The sequence below is a fragment of the Mustela lutreola genome, chromosome 1, assembly GCF_030435805.1.
Source record: "Mustela lutreola isolate mMusLut2 chromosome 1, mMusLut2.pri, whole genome shotgun sequence".
In the NCBI taxonomy this organism is placed as follows: Eukaryota; Metazoa; Chordata; class Mammalia; order Carnivora; family Mustelidae; genus Mustela; species Mustela lutreola.
In genome coordinates, this window is record NC_081290.1 from 60,979,959 (window position 1) to 60,996,324 (window position 16,366).

Consider the following 16,366-nt stretch of genomic DNA (forward strand, 5'->3'; position numbering starts at 1 on the left):
AACCCCTCATCCCAGGGACATCTTTACACCTTCAGTCGTGAAGGTCGGGCCTACATTGCTGGCTTGTGATCCCCGTCTATCTTTCCTTCTCCTGCCCAGATTCCAGCAGAAGCAGCAGAAGGGCTGTGGGTTGGCATGGAGCCTCCTGTTAGGATCCTGGTTACACAGGCCGCAGGCCCTGCTGATTTCAGCTAGCCCGTGTGTTCACAAGTGCCTTCACCTGCTGCCTTTTCTCACTTGAATCGTGCTTTATGGCCCTCTGCTAAAGATGGCACAAAGGCTAATTATCTCATAATAGTTGTCCTTTAAAAACATTACATGAAGAGCCACTTTGTGCTTTGAATCCTGGCTTTTTCTTATCATCTGCATCTCTCTGTATAGCTATCCGCACGGCAGAATTTTCTGCTTTCACCAAAGAACTCTTCTTCTGATTTGCCAGTTGGGGGAATGCTGCAGTTCTTTCTTAGGACAACTATTTAAGCAGCCTAGTTGTTCTAAGACCTAAATCGCTGCTGTTAGTGCCCTTCTGTTCTTCTCTCCAAGCTAACGTCAGCTGACTACTGTTGGTTGAGCAAATACTATTGAGGCCTATGCATTAAGGATCAACCTGTCCTGGGTCGGGTGGGCTAGATTTTTTGTTTGCTTGCTTGTTTTTTCTGTGATTTTTAATTCTGATAGCCACTCAAGGTAGTAGGAAAACCATTCCCTTTCTTTTGTTTGGAAAACTGAGGCCCAGAGAGGAAAGTAATTGTTCCATGGGCAAAGGACTAAGGCAGGGGCTAAATCCCAGTAGATCTGAACTCCTTTACCTTGATCTTCCCTCACGATTCATTCATTTCCCTCTGTCCCTGTTCCTATGCTTTAACTAGACTTCAGTTAAAAGCACTGAACTTAGTTTTTGCCTCACCTCAGAATGCTTCTCAGGGGTCTCTTCCATGAAGCATGTCCCAAACTACCGTCTTGTTGGCTGATTTTTTTTTTTTAAGATTTTATTTATTTATTTGACAGAGAGAAATCACAAGTAGATGGAGAGGCAGGCAGAGAGAGAGAGAGGGAAGCAGGCTCCCTGCTGAGCAGAGAGCCCGATGCGGGACTCAATCCCAGGACCCTGAGATCATGACCTGAGCCAAAGGCAGCGGCTTAACCCACTGAGCCACCCAGGCGCCCCATGTTGGCTGATTTTTAAGTTGTTAAAATAGTGTCTGTCCCATAGCTGTCCATGTCTCAGGGGGTTGGAAGTATTGGTCTCCTTGCATTTCCCCCGACACAGTGGGTACCCTTGGGGGGGGTTAGAAGGGACCTGTCTTCTTCCTTTGTCCCTGGACAATGCCAGGGAGAGGGCTAGCACACAGGTGGCCTGGTATCTGTGTCCTGAGCGGGTGACCTACAATCCTGGGTAGCATCTGAGGGAAGAAGGAGGTTAGCAGCTGTAAAAGGAAACCCTCTCGGAATCCAGTTTGATGACTCACATAATTCAATGTCTTTGTCTCTAGGACTCTAAGCATTTGAAGACAAATTACAGAAAGCCAAAACCAGAAATCTCAGCATGATCTTCAGAGCCTTATTTAACTGGAACCATTGTCCCTTGTCAAGCGTACTCCTTTTCCATGGCATGTCAGGCACTAGTAAGCCTGCTGGTTTAGGTTTGGTACCAGCGTGGAGCAAAAAGACCCACTGTGTGTTCAGACCAGTGGGTGTGGGAGGTGATGGTGGTTGTCAAAGTCAAAGGACAGTGTGGCTTCAGTCAGTTTTGTTCTTTTGACACCTCTGGAAACTCATGACCATAGAAGCGTCCCATGGGTTGACAGATTGCAGGGCCTCAAGGAGTGTTTTGGCTTCATTAATGCAGTTAATGGCCTTGAAGGGGTGTTAGAGTAGCAGGGAGCCTCAAAAACGTTCATCATCAGAGCCCTCACACAGGTGCCTACACACATGTGTGCAAACATGAACACGCAGGCACTTGCAGACACTCATACAGATTTGGGGCAATGGATTCCTTTTGGGAGGAATTGCCTGGGGTACCACATGAGTGAACCCTATTTGGGTCCCTGCAAATCCAGATGACATGGCTCCATGCACTCCTCCCCCACCAACGCCTTTGCTTTTTCCTTTTCGTTCACCAAGAGTTAGAGGGAAAAATACAGTCAGTGGGACATGGTCGTGCATTCCCACATCATTTTTCATTAATCTTGAAGCACAAACATGAACTATTTCTAAATGTAATTCTGTTACATTTCTTATCTCATGACACATGAATGTGGACACATGATTTCATGTATGATGCATGTATGTACATTATTCTGTTGCCCGTGCTTCATTCGGCCCTGCTAACAAGCAGCCTGGAAGCTCCCTTCCAGTCCTAAGCCCAGTGCCTCCTCCACACTCTTGGTGCCTCCTGCCCCTTGATTTCTGTCCTAACCCTGCACTCTGACATGTACCTGAGGTGTCTGAAGGAAGGGACAAGATGTCAGCTTTGTCTGCCGTTCCAGTGTCTGGTACATAGCAAGTCTGAATTGTGGCTTTTCTGGGCAGACTGATGCTTTGGTTTTCTTACATACCACTATTCTTTGAAGGTTACTTATTCATTTATTTAGAGAGAGGCTGTTTGTTATATGTGGTAAGAGAGCAAGTTATGTGACCCCGTGGGCCTTGTTTGATCCCCTGAAATAGAAGGTTGGTAACAGCAATCAGATCCCTGTGGCAGGTCTCGCCCATCCTCTGCTGTCATAAGCAATTGTGTTTACCCCCAAACTTCCATACCTCGCTTAAGTAAGCAAAAGCCCTAGAGTAAACTGCCTCCATCCAACCTGGAAGGTCATTAAGCTGACCTTTGGGGGCGGGTAAAGGGAAACCTTAGCTCACTACATGCAACCCCTCTGTGCCCACCCCAGGATGAAGAGCTTCTTCTGATTGTATATTTTATCGTCCCTAAGAAACTTTTCATATAATACTCGTTTCCTCATCGTGTTTTGTTCCAGTGATGGCTCAGCATTCCTTATAGATTATCCCCAAATCTAGCTGATCCACCTTTTAGTCAGACCTTAAGTTCAATTAATATTCACTGAAGGGACACTGAACATGATCTGAGCAGGAGCAACGGCAGCAGGTGCCGTTAGGGAGATCTGACCCACGGAAACATTCTCTTCCTACTGGAAGCTCTCTTATTTTCCATTATCCAAAAGACCTCAGCAGTGTAGAAACTTAATATATGTTACCACCTTTAGCTTAACTAACATTTCTAACATGAAGTGACGCATGGCACAAAGATGGCACAAGTGACAAAATTATATGGTTTACTTTCCATAGTAATCGTTTTGTTTGGAATTTTGTATAATAGTATCTTGCCATGACAAACAATTGTGTTTCTCGATTTCTCTAAAGCCTCCCCAGGTCAGATAGATACAAGAGGGCAGAGGATCGTTGGATTTATGACCCTGTTATTCCCCGATGTAAGTATTTCTGCATCCTCACCAAGGTCACACAGAAGTCAGGGTAGAACGTGGGGCTAGACCTCAGCTTCCAAAGCCCCAGCTCAGCATCCTGTTCACATGTGTGTATCATTGGCCCTTTTGAGCAAAGAAGACTTTATGGAGATGCATTTTATGTTCCAGGAGCAGTTTCTGTTAGCAGTATTGACTACCTGAGTAGGACCCTTCTCAGCTAGAACAACGGAGGCTAGAGATCAGTGACAATACTGGCATTTGGTAGGGGTGTTCTTCTTAGCACATCATGTACTAAATTTTCTTGAATCCCCATGACAATCTACAAAGTTGTTGCTGTTCCCAACCTTATATTTCAGGGGACCAAACGAGGCTCACAGGATCACATAACTTTCTCTCGGTTACCCAGGGGGAATAAGGGATGAGCTAGAATTCAAACCCACCTTCTTAATCACCAACCTCCCCCATCTGAGCGCTTGTAATTTATCATGATGATTCCTGAACGTCTTCACCTAATGCCAGGTTGTTTTATATGCTTTTAGTCATAAGAAATGAATAATATTTTAAAAGCATAAGCTATAAATCATTTTGCATCAACATTCAGAAAGAATAAATGATCAGGCTGGTGATGACTTAACCCTAGTATGATATTGAATCTGAAGATACTAGAACAAGATAACAAGAGATCACAGAGAAGGTTGTGTCCAGTGTGAGGTCTTGGTGCTCTTCTGGGTAGATTGCATGGCCCCTTAGGAGCGAGATAATTAGACTGGTCCTACTTGTTTAAGTAAACTCCTTATAGAGAAAGTAAAGCGACAGAGTCAGAGGAGATATGGACTCATTTCGTAGAGCCCAGAGCTTCAGAATAAAGGAATATTCAGCTTGATTGGTGTTTAATTTAAACTTTAATTTAAAGTTTATTAAGTGCGGGATAGAAAGAAATCATAGTCGTGTGTGTGTATGTGTGTTCAGTAGAGGGAAAAGAAAAAAAAACATGTGTTCTCACTTTATCCCATGCCATCACATGAAGAGCAATGATTTAATTCAGGACGGGATGAAACATGGGAGAAATAAAATCAAAACCAGCCAAGGCAGCCTGCTCTAATTGTCCCCATGGCCCATTTCCCCCTCAGCAACTCCCAGACAAGGCCAGCTTGCTCACTGATCAGCTGGTGCATTTCCCGGTCCCTGTCGACGCTAAGTGCTCACTTAAATGTCTGTTTTTAAATGATCCCGTTAAACCAAGAACAGGCATATTCAAAAGGAAAGACAAAATCCTGGGCCAAACATGAATAGTACTTTCCACGATTTTCCATTAACTCGCCCCAGCTTGGAGCATGTAAGTGATGTTGCTGGGATTCAGGCTTAGGTCTTGATGCCTCCTTCCATCCCTGCTGCTCTTTCCCCTCCCTGTCTTTCTAAATCCCTGAGCCCGAAGCCTCTCAGATACCACACCTGCTGGCTGGTGTAGTCCTGCCTCTACCACCGTGTCCCGCAGAGGGCACCTCCACACCAGACCCAGCACAGGAGCAGACCCCAAGTCTCCTTCCAGATGGGTGCCCAGACATTGGGGGCCTTTTCTAGGGGGACCATACGGGGAGTCCCCTCTCTTCCTCCAGCTCAGTGTCATCCAGAGCTGTGCCCAGATCTATGCTCACACTGAACATGGTGACCACTCTCCTTCCAAATGTGTCTTCTACTTTACAGGGTGCTTTGAGGACAGCCGCTGGATTCTTTTTCTATCCCCCGTAACTCAGAACAATTATAGACACACTGTGGGTGCCTTGCAGAAGCGATCACCTCTGGGCAGAGTCTAGACCTCAGGCATCACCAGTGTCTGCAGGCTTACACATCAGTCTTCCCCACCCCCCACCTTCACCTTACTTGGCAACTAATACCTGAGACCTTCGTAAAAATCAGGATTTCTCATGTAAATATCCAGTGGTGAACCTTAACAACTTCAAAGATCGGACCACCCATCTCCACATCTGGGGAGTGACAGCAGCTGCATCCTTAAGACAAATCCATACATGGCTGCTTGGTGTGGTCCCCCACCCCCACCCCAACCAGCCAGCTCTGTCCCTAGATGTCACCTGTTACCCCAGGAAATACACAGTAGCCCCAAGAAAACCCTTTGTCTTTGCTTTTACCTGTGAGGGCTGTGTATTCGTTAGCCTGGGCAACTGTAATGAATAGCACAGACCACGTGGCTGAATCAATAGCACATTTTTTCCTACAGTAGTGGTGGTGTCTGGGAAGTCAAAGATCAAGGAGCCCCCAGGTTCAACTCCTGCCAAGAGCTCTATTCCTGGCTTGCAGGCTGTGTCCTCACATGGCAGAGAGAGCCCTGGTCTCTTCTTCTTATCACTAATCCTGTCCTGGGTCCTTCCCTTATGGCCTCATCTAACCCCAATTATCTCCCAGTATCCCTACCTCCAAATATCACCCCATTGTGGATTAAGGCTTTATCATACGAATTTTGAAGGAACACTGATACTCAGTGCATAGAAGCAGGCTCAAGAAATGAGATAAACCCTCCCTCCACTTTGCTCGTCTAGGGGAAGAATTTCCTTTGGTTTGCTCATATTTACTTCCAGCCACAAATTATCCTAATGTTCTCTACCCTCACACGAGAGAAACACAGATGTCCATGTGTCTTGCGTCCAGTGGGGGTGGGAATCGGGTGACCTGGATTTCCAATTCACTTTAGCCCCTGTGTGCTTCACCTTGGGGTTCCCATGCTCCTGCTATCTCACACCCTCCTCCTGCAGGGATAAGGGCCGGACAAGATTATGGCACGTGGCCCTTGAGCTTCTGATAGCCTGTGTTTTTGGTTGGCTACTTCTGGGGAAATGCTAGGGATTCATGGCTGTTGGCCACCTGCGGGATAACGATGACTGTCTGCCCAGCTGTGGAAGTGCCCACAGTCACGCAGCCCCCGAGGGGAGGTTGGGTCACACCCAAAGCAGGGACCGAAGCTGTACACCCCCAGGTACCCCAAGGCGATGGGTCTCTGGTCTTCTTTCGGCTAGCGCAGTCCGCTTTCCAGCCAGCTGCACCGAGTAATAAGAGAGGCCCGTCCGCCCTCCTGTCACAGAGCTCCGCTGTGCCCAGTGTGTCTGCTTCTAATGAAGGATTTATTTAGGTCACCGCTGCCTTCTGTGCACACCATGCAGATTAAACATGTCAAGGAGCTCCTCCTCCTCCTCTTCCTCCCTCACTGGGGCCTTGCCGGGGCTGCACACCTGGCCACTGCTCATTCGTGCAGAGGGCACTTGTGGGGGACACACCGTGTGGCCCTCCACAGAGAGCCTGAGTCCTTTCTCCAAGTCACTGTGCTTTCTTCCTCGAGCCTGTCTGGTTGAGTCACTGCAGTACTCTGGATCATGAACAAATGTGTTTGACTAATTATCATCCCCAGATCCCATTTATATACCACACAGCCTGCTTTTTTTTTTTTTTTTTTCCTTTCTTTTTTTTTTTTTTTCTTCTAGGGACAAAAATAGCTACCAGGATTTGAGGGCTTACCATGGGCCAGGCAATATGGCAATGTCCTCAGCTTCCACACAGATCGTTTTAGCTAATCCTTGCAATTAGTATATAGAGCCAGTGCGCTCTGTCTCAGGCTCCAAGTTTCAATGCCGTTGTGTGGATGTGAAATTATAGAGCTGAGATTTGAGCTGGCGTTTTTGGCTCTAAATCCTCTGTTCATTCCAGGACGTCCCCTCCACCCCGCTCTGCAGCTAATTCCACCTCTGTGGCCGGGTCGATTCCTCTCTACTTTGTCTACCACAATGGTTACCAATCCTGGAACTAAAAACAAACTGCCCCAACAATAGGAAGGAACAAAAACCAAAGACACTGGCTTTCCTTGGCCACAGGCCAAAGGGATCAGAGTCTGTACCCGAATGGGGCCAGGGATTTGGAACCCTTGCCCTTCTAAGGGCTGAGGGTGGGCAGGCCAGTTCCCCAGGGAGCTTGTTAGAAACGCAGACATGTGGGCCTCTCTCCAGACCTCCTGGATTAGAATCTGCGTTTTGAACTAGATCTCCCAGGGAGTGGTTTGGAAAGCACCATGCTAGGCGATGGCAATGTGGCATCCAGATCTCCTAGGAAGGGCGCTGACCTCACCCGCCACCTGCAGCTCCTCATCCAGATCCTTTGGCCCTAACCTCTCATCTCATCTGGAGAATGTTGTGTGGGTTGGCTTCAGACGTCCTATGGGACAGGTTACGTTTATAATCCTCATGGGATCATGGAGTTCTCAGAGGCTCATAAATCTTCTGGCCCGAAGCCCCTGCCACGGTACGCTGCCTTCTCTGGCGTGCCCAGGTACCTCCTTCCTTCAGTCCTTTGGTGTGCGGTGTTCTCTCCATTACCCAGGTAGACTTTTGTAAATATGGAAACGCCCCACACTGGTGTGGAATGCTAGGCAGTGCAGAAAGGCTAGAGGAGTCAGTGTTCTAAAAGTCCTCTTCTTTCTCAAGGGGAAAACGGGGCCAATTACGCTTCCTTTCCCCAGACAGTAAATGTGACCCAGAGAAACTTATTTACATGATGTGGGCTGACCTTGGGTCTTTTCTGCCCTGCTCCCTTTCCACGCCATGTGAGGTAGGCCTCACAGCAATTACCATAAGTCAATCCAAACAAAAGCGTGTGTCAACATTTGTTGAAAAGTGTCATGTGCAGGCAATTTCAAGAAAATAAATATTTATGGAAGTCTTGAGATATCACTGTCCTTTCATAGACTGACAGGCACAAGCTGAATCTGTTTCCTCTTTCTTGGTTTCCAAGATGACTTGCCAAGGATGGAAATTTGACACCACTGCAATGCGCCCTTAAGTAGTTGCTAAAAGGTGAAAGTGAAGATGTTTTTGACTCCTGGAGATGAACAAAAACAACAACAGAAAAAGCTATACACTGTTGGTTACTCAGAAATTTGGTTGGATATGGAAATGATAGTTCTGTTGTGCTTACTGAGGTTTCAGTACATTCCAGAAAATTAAATCACTCAGCATCCTTGGATGCTTGTTTTTGTCTGGCACTATAATAGCTCTCCTCTTTCTTCTCTTCTCATCTTTCTGGGTAGGCTCTGTCCTCTGCCTGGAGTACACTCCCTACTGCCCTCAGGAAGGAAAGCCATTCAAAGGAAAAGAAGCACAGGGCTTTAGAGATGGCCCATGGGATGCTCCTTCTCTCATTTCTTAGGTCTGTGACCTTGAGAAGGTCATTGGACATGATACCATGTTTGCATATCTGTCATGGGAAGAAAGGCACACCATTCCCATTTGTTGATTGTCTGCTTTTGGCAAGTCCTATGCTATATATTTGGCAAGGGTAGTATTACTTAATGTTGATGGCATCCATGTGAAAGTAGGTTTTGCCCATTTTGCAGAATGATATGTTGAGTCCCAGACAAGGAAGATACTTATCTGAGTTCAGAGAGCTAGGAGATACTAGCCTGCATATGCCCAGTTGCAAAAGCGCCTTAGCTTTTCCACTATTGCAGGTTACCTTTTCATTGCTACAAAAAAGGAAGATAAAATGAGAATAACCACCACTTAGTTTTGTTGTGGGTATTAGAAGAGATAATTTACGCATTCGTGCTCACCACCTGGGTGCATTGGGTGCCCAGTTGGTAATCTCCTTTCCACCCCTTTTGTTAAATCCCTTAAATGACTTGTGGCTGAGTGTTTTGAGCATCCCTGTTATCCTAGAGGATCTTCCTACCTGTGCCAGCTGTGCCACTAGTTTTTGTTGAGGGGCTGGAAGGGTGTCCTGCAGACAGAGGGATTATAGGCAGTGCTATTTCCGATGCATTAAATTTACCGCTCGTGGAATGTTCTAGTTATTTCACTTCATGCACAAGTATGTTGCAGTGGTGGGACTGAGGGAATATATTGTAGTTAATTACATTTGAATCTAGGTCATGATGTGAATTATGTAATAAGAAGATTTAAGGAGAAAATTAAAATATTTTGAGGGCTTATTTCATGTTTTCCCCTCCTTTTTAAACTAAAATATATTCTAGACTCTCAGATGATCTTGTCCAGTCACCACTAGAAATCTTGACATCTGGTTTCTGCCCAATTCTCTTGGGATGAAGAACTCACTACCATTTGATACAGTCTTTTTCATAGACAAAGTGTTGAGGATGTCTTTCTATTGAATTAAAAGCCTTCCTTGGTACCTTGGGCCATTTGCTTAACCTTCCGCTACATTCGACATGTTCATTCAGCAAGTAGGATCTCTAGTCCCTACTGTGCACAGAAATCATGCCAGGCCCTGGGGGATGCAGCAGAGAGAGAGTCAGGACACTGTCGGGAGGCTCTGAAATTGACGTCGGGTGGAGGGGCAGACCACAAACAAGCGTATATAGTTTTGGATAGTACATGAGGAATGTATAATGGGATGATGGGAAAGCATGTGGTTAAAAGAGAGTGCATCGGCCCATGTTGTAGGGAAAGCCAGTGTTTGAAATAAAATCTGAATGACAGGAAAGAGCCAGCCTCCAAAAGCCTCAGACCCAGCATCCTGGAAAGAGAGAGCAGGAAAGGCCAGGGCCCAGAGCTGGCATGAGCTCAGGGCATTTAAAGAAACAGAAAGGTCAACGAAGTAGGAGCTTGGCTTGAAGGAGCAGATTGACGCCAGAGGGACAAGCAGTTCTCATCCTGGGGGATCCCTGGGTCTGGAAAGGAATTTGGATTTAATTTCAGGTGCAAGGGAACCTCCATCTAAAAAATGTTGTGCATGTCTCTGGGTCACCCAGGTCTGGCATGCAGTCAGCACCTTCAGCGGGGCCCTAGGAAGCCTGGTGTCACTGATGGGGAAGTCTCTTGCCTTTTGAGTTTTTGCAACTCAGGGCTTGGTTTAGCACTGCAGGATCAAGAAAACAGCATCTTTGATAAAGGGAAGTGAACTGAGAGGGAGCTAGATCTCTCTTTGGGAACTCTTAACCCATCTACAAAGGAAAGGGGAGGGTTTGTTTTGCTTATCCTTCCAAGAAATCCTGTCCCTCTTTGAAGGATGGTTACCAGATATGAATGTCCAACAGGACCAGAGAAGCTCCCGTCAGTCCCAGGAACTACTTGTACCCTAAGTCCAGGCATTGTCAAGGGGCAAAGTGGCCGTGACATCCCTGGCTTTGCCTGCTCAGACTGAGTTTTGGATACTAGTTCAGCCTCCACCTTTTTGGACAAACTGTTGAATTTCCCTGAGCTTCACTTTCCTGTAGTGAGATCAGTTCTCTTAAGGGCTTGCAGTGAGCATCCCAGGGGCCCCATATGCAAGGTTGCCAGCCCGGCGCCTGCTCTGTTACCCATGGTGTGGATGGGAGCTGCCACCACTGCTTCTGGTGGGGCAGGTGGCCGGGGTTCCAGGTGCTGTTGAGCCTTCTCGCCCAACCCATGCCAGCTCAGGGCTCTAAGCTTCCAGAAGGTTCCAGTTCCAGTTGGGGTCCTGGGCTCACAGGTTCACCTGAGCTTGAGGGTCATCTCTTTTCTGAGAGTCTTACTAAAAGGCCCCAAAATTCTGGCTATGTCACTGAGGTCAAATTAGCCAACTACCACAGGAGGAAGTTGGCCACAGTGGCCACTCTGTTTGTGATATGTATTATATATATATATTTTATATATATCTCATACATATCCCTACTTCTCTATGTGTAGTATGTGTGTATGAGACTTTAGTTTAGTTGTTTTTTTTCTATATACTTCAAGTATTTTTGAAATGTAGAAGGCCTTAGACATTTAATACATTTTTAGGAAATATTAAAGTAGAAATGAGGAGACTTTAAATTACTAATGGCCCCTTTCTTGTTTGTTTCAGTAAAAAGTGTGTGTGTGTATACATATATGTATATATATATACATATATATATAGTTTCTTCTCTGCTGCCTGTTGGTAATTCCCCTTTATAAAAAAAAAAAAAAGAAAGAAAGAAAGAAAGAAAGAAAGAAAGAAAGAAAGAAAGAAAAAGAAAAAAAAAGAAAATTGGATGTGCACTATATTATTCAGGATGCCTCATAATAGAGTAGAAGAAGTGTGAATAGCTAGACCAGATGAATTTCATATCTGGCCTCTGGTTCTCCCTAAGGTGTTGAAGGATTGGGATCTGTGGCTGCTTTCTGAGTCTGAATATGGAGCTGAGAGATGGGGTCAGCCACACTCATCACTGAGAGTAGAGTGATCTAGGGATGCATTGGGGACTCAGTCAGTTAAGCACCTGACTCTTAATTCAGCTCAAGTCATGATCTCAGGGTCATGAGATCAAGCCCCACATCTAGTGTGGAGCCTGCTTAGCTTTCTCTCTCTCCCTCTCCCTCTGCCCCCCTCACCTCAGTCTCTCTCTCCCCATGTTAAAAAAAAAAAAAAAAAAAAAGAATAGAGCAGTCTAATGTCGAGTTGTTTTTCTGTCCTGCACGTCACACGGCCCACCCCCACAATGCGCACACACATACAAGAGTGTACACACAGGTGCAGACATACACAGGCATACATAAGCACATGCATGCGTACCCCAAACACGTAAAAGGCAAGCACAGTGGGTCCATTTTGTCAATACATACGGGGCAGACCATCACTGAGAAGGAAATGAAATTTGATTGAAACACGTCAAAGCATTCAATCAAGTAAGGAAAAGTTCCGTTAAATTGAGCTCATTCAATCAGTAGAAAACTTAAGACCATATCTTGATCAGTCATACCTCCTTAAACGTTTTCTTCCCTTTTTCTTTTTTTTCCCTAAATAGTTATGTCAGCTTATCTTGCAGGTCCCTTCTCCAATTCTGTGATTCTCTAAAAAAGTCCAGTTTTTAATTGCTTTTCTCAGTTAAGACATTTTAATATGCATTTTTCAAAGCTGCTAATACAGTTGCTATCTGAGGTAGGTAGTGCAATTGGTTTGATTATAAAAAATGGAAAACCATAAAATTCCTCATTTATACATTCTAGACAACTTTTAAACTAATAAAGTGAATTTTAAACCTGGCATATAGAAGACAATGGGTTCTCTTGATGGAGAACATTTTTACTGGCTCTCTAAAGCCCATAATCCCCAAGGAAGGCCTGTCACTCACCCTTTCCTGTGTTGGGACAGAGATGACTTACATGAACTTTCAATGCTCTCTTCCTGGGAGACAGTCAAACATGTCCTGATGATGGTAGTTTATCAGTTCCCTGAAACATGGACGTGGCTCCTCTGTCCTTGGGAACCCCACTGCCATCTGGCCCAGCAGTGACTGTGTCCTTGTGGGACTCCAATTCCTAAGTGATATGAAGTTCAGATATAGAGCTGAACTTTATAAAGACGAGTAGGTATAAAGGAGGCAGTTTAGGGAAACAGCCCTGCATCCAGAGTTCTGAATTTGGGCTCTAAATTTTGAAGTGGATTAAATTCTCGTGTCCTTGGGCAAGACTCCTATCTATACTGTCCCGCTTGTTACCTTGCTCTATTTGGTCACGGTGCCAATGGACTGAGCAGACTGCGAAACCACTTCATGAGCTATATGGCTTTGCACACGGGAAGGAGTTTTGCTCGTTCTAGCCACCTCCCCTGTTTTTCCCTCTAGGCTAACTTCAGACACTTTCTCTACCATCCCAATTTGTTCCAGGTGAAATGAGTGAACGTGTCCCCTCATATTACCCTGTCTAAACTATAATCAGAACATATATAGCGCTGATGACTACAGTCCGGTGATATCAATTGACCTTGGCCACATTTATTCTGCAATACCAACTATCCCAAAATTCAAAGCCACAATGGTGCATTCTCCCTCACGAGCCAGTATGGCTGTGTTGGACACAGTAGACTTGCATGGTGCTCTGCTGTACATGTTTTTCACCTTCCTCCGGAGCCCAGGGCTGGGCAGGGCCCATTCTGCTCACGGTCATGGCAGAAGCACAAGAGGGCAAGTGCAAACCCACAAGGCTCAAGGCCGAGGCTAGGGACTGCCATCTTGTCATTTCCACTCGCAGGCCATTGGCTAAACTGGAATAAAATGGCTGGGAAGCACACTAACTCCACCGTGAGGCCACAACAAGAATTGGATGCAGGGAGGAGTAAAGTAAAAACACTAAGCATTCAGTGTTTCATAAGGGTTCACCCATCCTTTTAGATCAGGAGCCCCTGGTGGGCGGTGAGGGACATGAAAAAAGTCTGCTTCTATATCCCCAGCCCCTCTGCCTGGGGCTGGCAGGTAGATATTTCAGTGATGTTTGCTGAGGTCCAGAAGACCTTTCCCACCCTTCCCAACAGCTGAGGTCGGCAAACTGACCACAGGGCCAAATCTGTCCCTGTTTTTGTGCATAGAGAGCTGAACATATAAATTATTGACAAAAAACTAAAGGAAATCATATTTAATGATGCATGAAAATTTTATGACATTCAAATTTCAGTATCCAGTAAGTAAATTTTTATTGGAATGCAGTTGCACCCATTCCTCTGTGCACTGTCTGTGGCTACTTGAGCAAACAGCACACTTGGGAGTTGCCATAGGGACTGTGTCTCACAAAGCTGAGAACTTTTCCTATCTGGCCTCCTAAGGGAAATGTTTGCCACCCCCTGCGCCACAGGATAAAGAAATGGAGAGAGCCCCAGGGAGGTGACTGCGGTACCCAAGACTAGAGTTGCAAGCTTCCAGTAAGCCCTGTATGCATTTGGAGTTAATATCTCCCCCCTCCCCTTTGTTTCCTAGTAATTGGCAGCCTGCGACACCCATGTGTCACTGATCAGAAGGCATTCCCCGCGGCAGTGCTTCATGACCCAGCGGCACCGGGTCCCGTGAAGCCACCATGGTGACCAGCACGGCCGCACTGCTCCTGGGCGCGGTGCTGCTGGTGGCCCAGCTCCAGCTAGTGCCTTCCCGCCCCGCCACGCCTGGGGCCGAGCCGGGTCAGCTGGAGCTTGCACGCAGAGGGGCCACCCTCCAGGGCGAGGGCCAGGAAGGTGCGGCCCCCAACGGCTCGGCCCAGCAGCTGCCTCAGACCATCATCATCGGTGTGCGCAAGGGCGGCACGCGCGCACTGTTGGAGATGCTCAGCTTGCACCCCGACGTGGCAGCTGCCGAGAACGAAGTCCACTTCTTCGACTGGGAGGAGCACTACAGCCAAGGCCTAGGCTGGTACCTGGGCCAGATGCCCTTCTCGTCCCCGCACCAGCTCACAGTGGAGAAGACTCCCGCGTACTTCACGTCGCCCAAAGTGCCTGAGCGCGTCCACAGCATGAACCCGGGCATCCGGCTGCTGCTCATCCTGCGAGACCCGTCTGAGCGCGTGCTGTCGGACTACACCCAAGTGTTCTACAACCACGTGCAGAAGCACAAGCCCTACCCGTCCATCGAAGAGTTCCTGGTGCGTGATGGCCGGCTCAACGTGGGCTACAAGGCGCTCAACCGCAGCCTCTACCACGTGCACTTGCAGAACTGGCTGCGCTTCTTCCCGCTGCGCCGCATTCACATCGTGGATGGCGACCGCCTCATCAGGGACCCTTTCCCGGAGATCCAGAAGGTTGAGCGGTTCCTGAAGCTGTCGCCGCAGATCAACGCCTCGAATTTTTACTTTAACAAAACCAAGGGTTTCTACTGCCTGCGGGACGGGGGCCGGGACCGCTGCTTGCACGAGTCCAAAGGCCGGGCACACCCCCAAGTCGACCCTAGACTCCTCAATAAACTGCACGAATATTTTCACGAGCCAAATAAGAAATTCTTCGAGCTTGTGGGCAGGACATTTGACTGGCACTGATTTGCAATAAGCTAGGCTCAGAACCTTTCCTATTGTAAGTTCTGGTGTACATCTGGGGGAAGAAAAAAAAAAAAGAATTTTAAAAGGGCATTTAAGCTATAATTTATTTGTAAAATCCATAAATTACTTCTGTACAGTATTAGATTCACAATTGCCATATATACTAGTTATATTTTTCTACTTGGTAAATTGAGGGCATTTTGTATTGTTTTTCATGGTTGTTAACATTGTGTAATATGTCTCTATATGAAGGAATTAAAATATTTCACTTCCAAAAAAAAAAAAAAAAAAGAAGAAGTCCTGGAGACCCTGTCTTTTTTGAATATAATTAACTTGCCCCCAACTCAGAATAGCTGTCTTTGTTGTATTCATTGCAGAATCTATATTCCTTTGTTGCTTTAAAAAGAAATGTTTTTCATGGCTATTATGCTTCTCTCTCGCCCTCTCCTTTCTTCACTGTTCATTTTAATTTTTAATGTCTCTCTGTGGTCATCAGATTTATTTTTTACTTGCATTGTGAGATTTGTCTTCACTCAGATCCCCCATTATTCTGGAGGTGGCAGGTTCACCTACTCCTGACTTCAGCCGGTCCCTGAGTGTGGATTTTAAACCCCTGTTATTAACCCTGAGTGGAAAAAGCAATATTAAGACTGGAGAAATAGTGAATACTAGCAAGAAGCTCCCTTGTCGCACGTCTTTGCCTTGAAGAGTGCTTGCATACATTTCTGATCTCAGCAATGGGTAAAACCTACAATAAAGGGGATGAAACCATTGGCCTTCAGAATGGTCTTGGGGCTGTGTGCTTTGCCCAAAGTGGCAGTGGGTCTCTGGAAACTCGTTTCTCTTACAAAAGAGAAGTTGCGAATTGTATGTGTTCCCATCTTGTACATTTTGTGGAAAGCTGACTCATGGTGTAGACAGACTTTTGCTTAGGTTGGGAGTCTGTTTATTTCCTGAAAGATCGATATGCATTTATAGACACATATTCTGTATGCATTGAGACATAAATATGTGTGTGTTTTAAAATCAACTCTGAATGTGTAGTCCTGAAATGGAAAGGAAATTTAAGCTCCCACGGGTCAAAACTACAAAGAGAAAAACACAAAGTGGAGGTAGAGCCTAAGGCAGCCCTTTCACCTGCACCTGGAGGCAGAGGCCTGACTGCAGTTTCATTTCTACTCTAACAGC

The 16,366-nt window shown here is 46.3% G+C and overlaps 1 protein-coding gene across 2 annotated transcripts in view; it reads left to right on the forward strand.

The window, feature by feature from the left end:
• HS3ST1 (heparan sulfate-glucosamine 3-sulfotransferase 1) overlaps window positions 1–15,962 on the forward strand; it is a 28,501-nt gene extending 12,539 nt beyond the window's left edge. For both annotated transcript variants that reach the window (XM_059165318.1, XM_059165314.1), the window contains exon 2: window positions 14,134–15,962. In XM_059165318.1, coding sequence (XP_059021301.1) covers window positions 14,231–15,178 — 948 coding nt within the window. In that variant the 5' untranslated portion in view covers window positions 14,134–14,230 and the 3' untranslated portion in view covers window positions 15,179–15,962. The remainder of the gene's footprint in view (window positions 1–14,133) is intronic.
• Window positions 15,963–16,366: the final 404 nt, after the last annotated feature.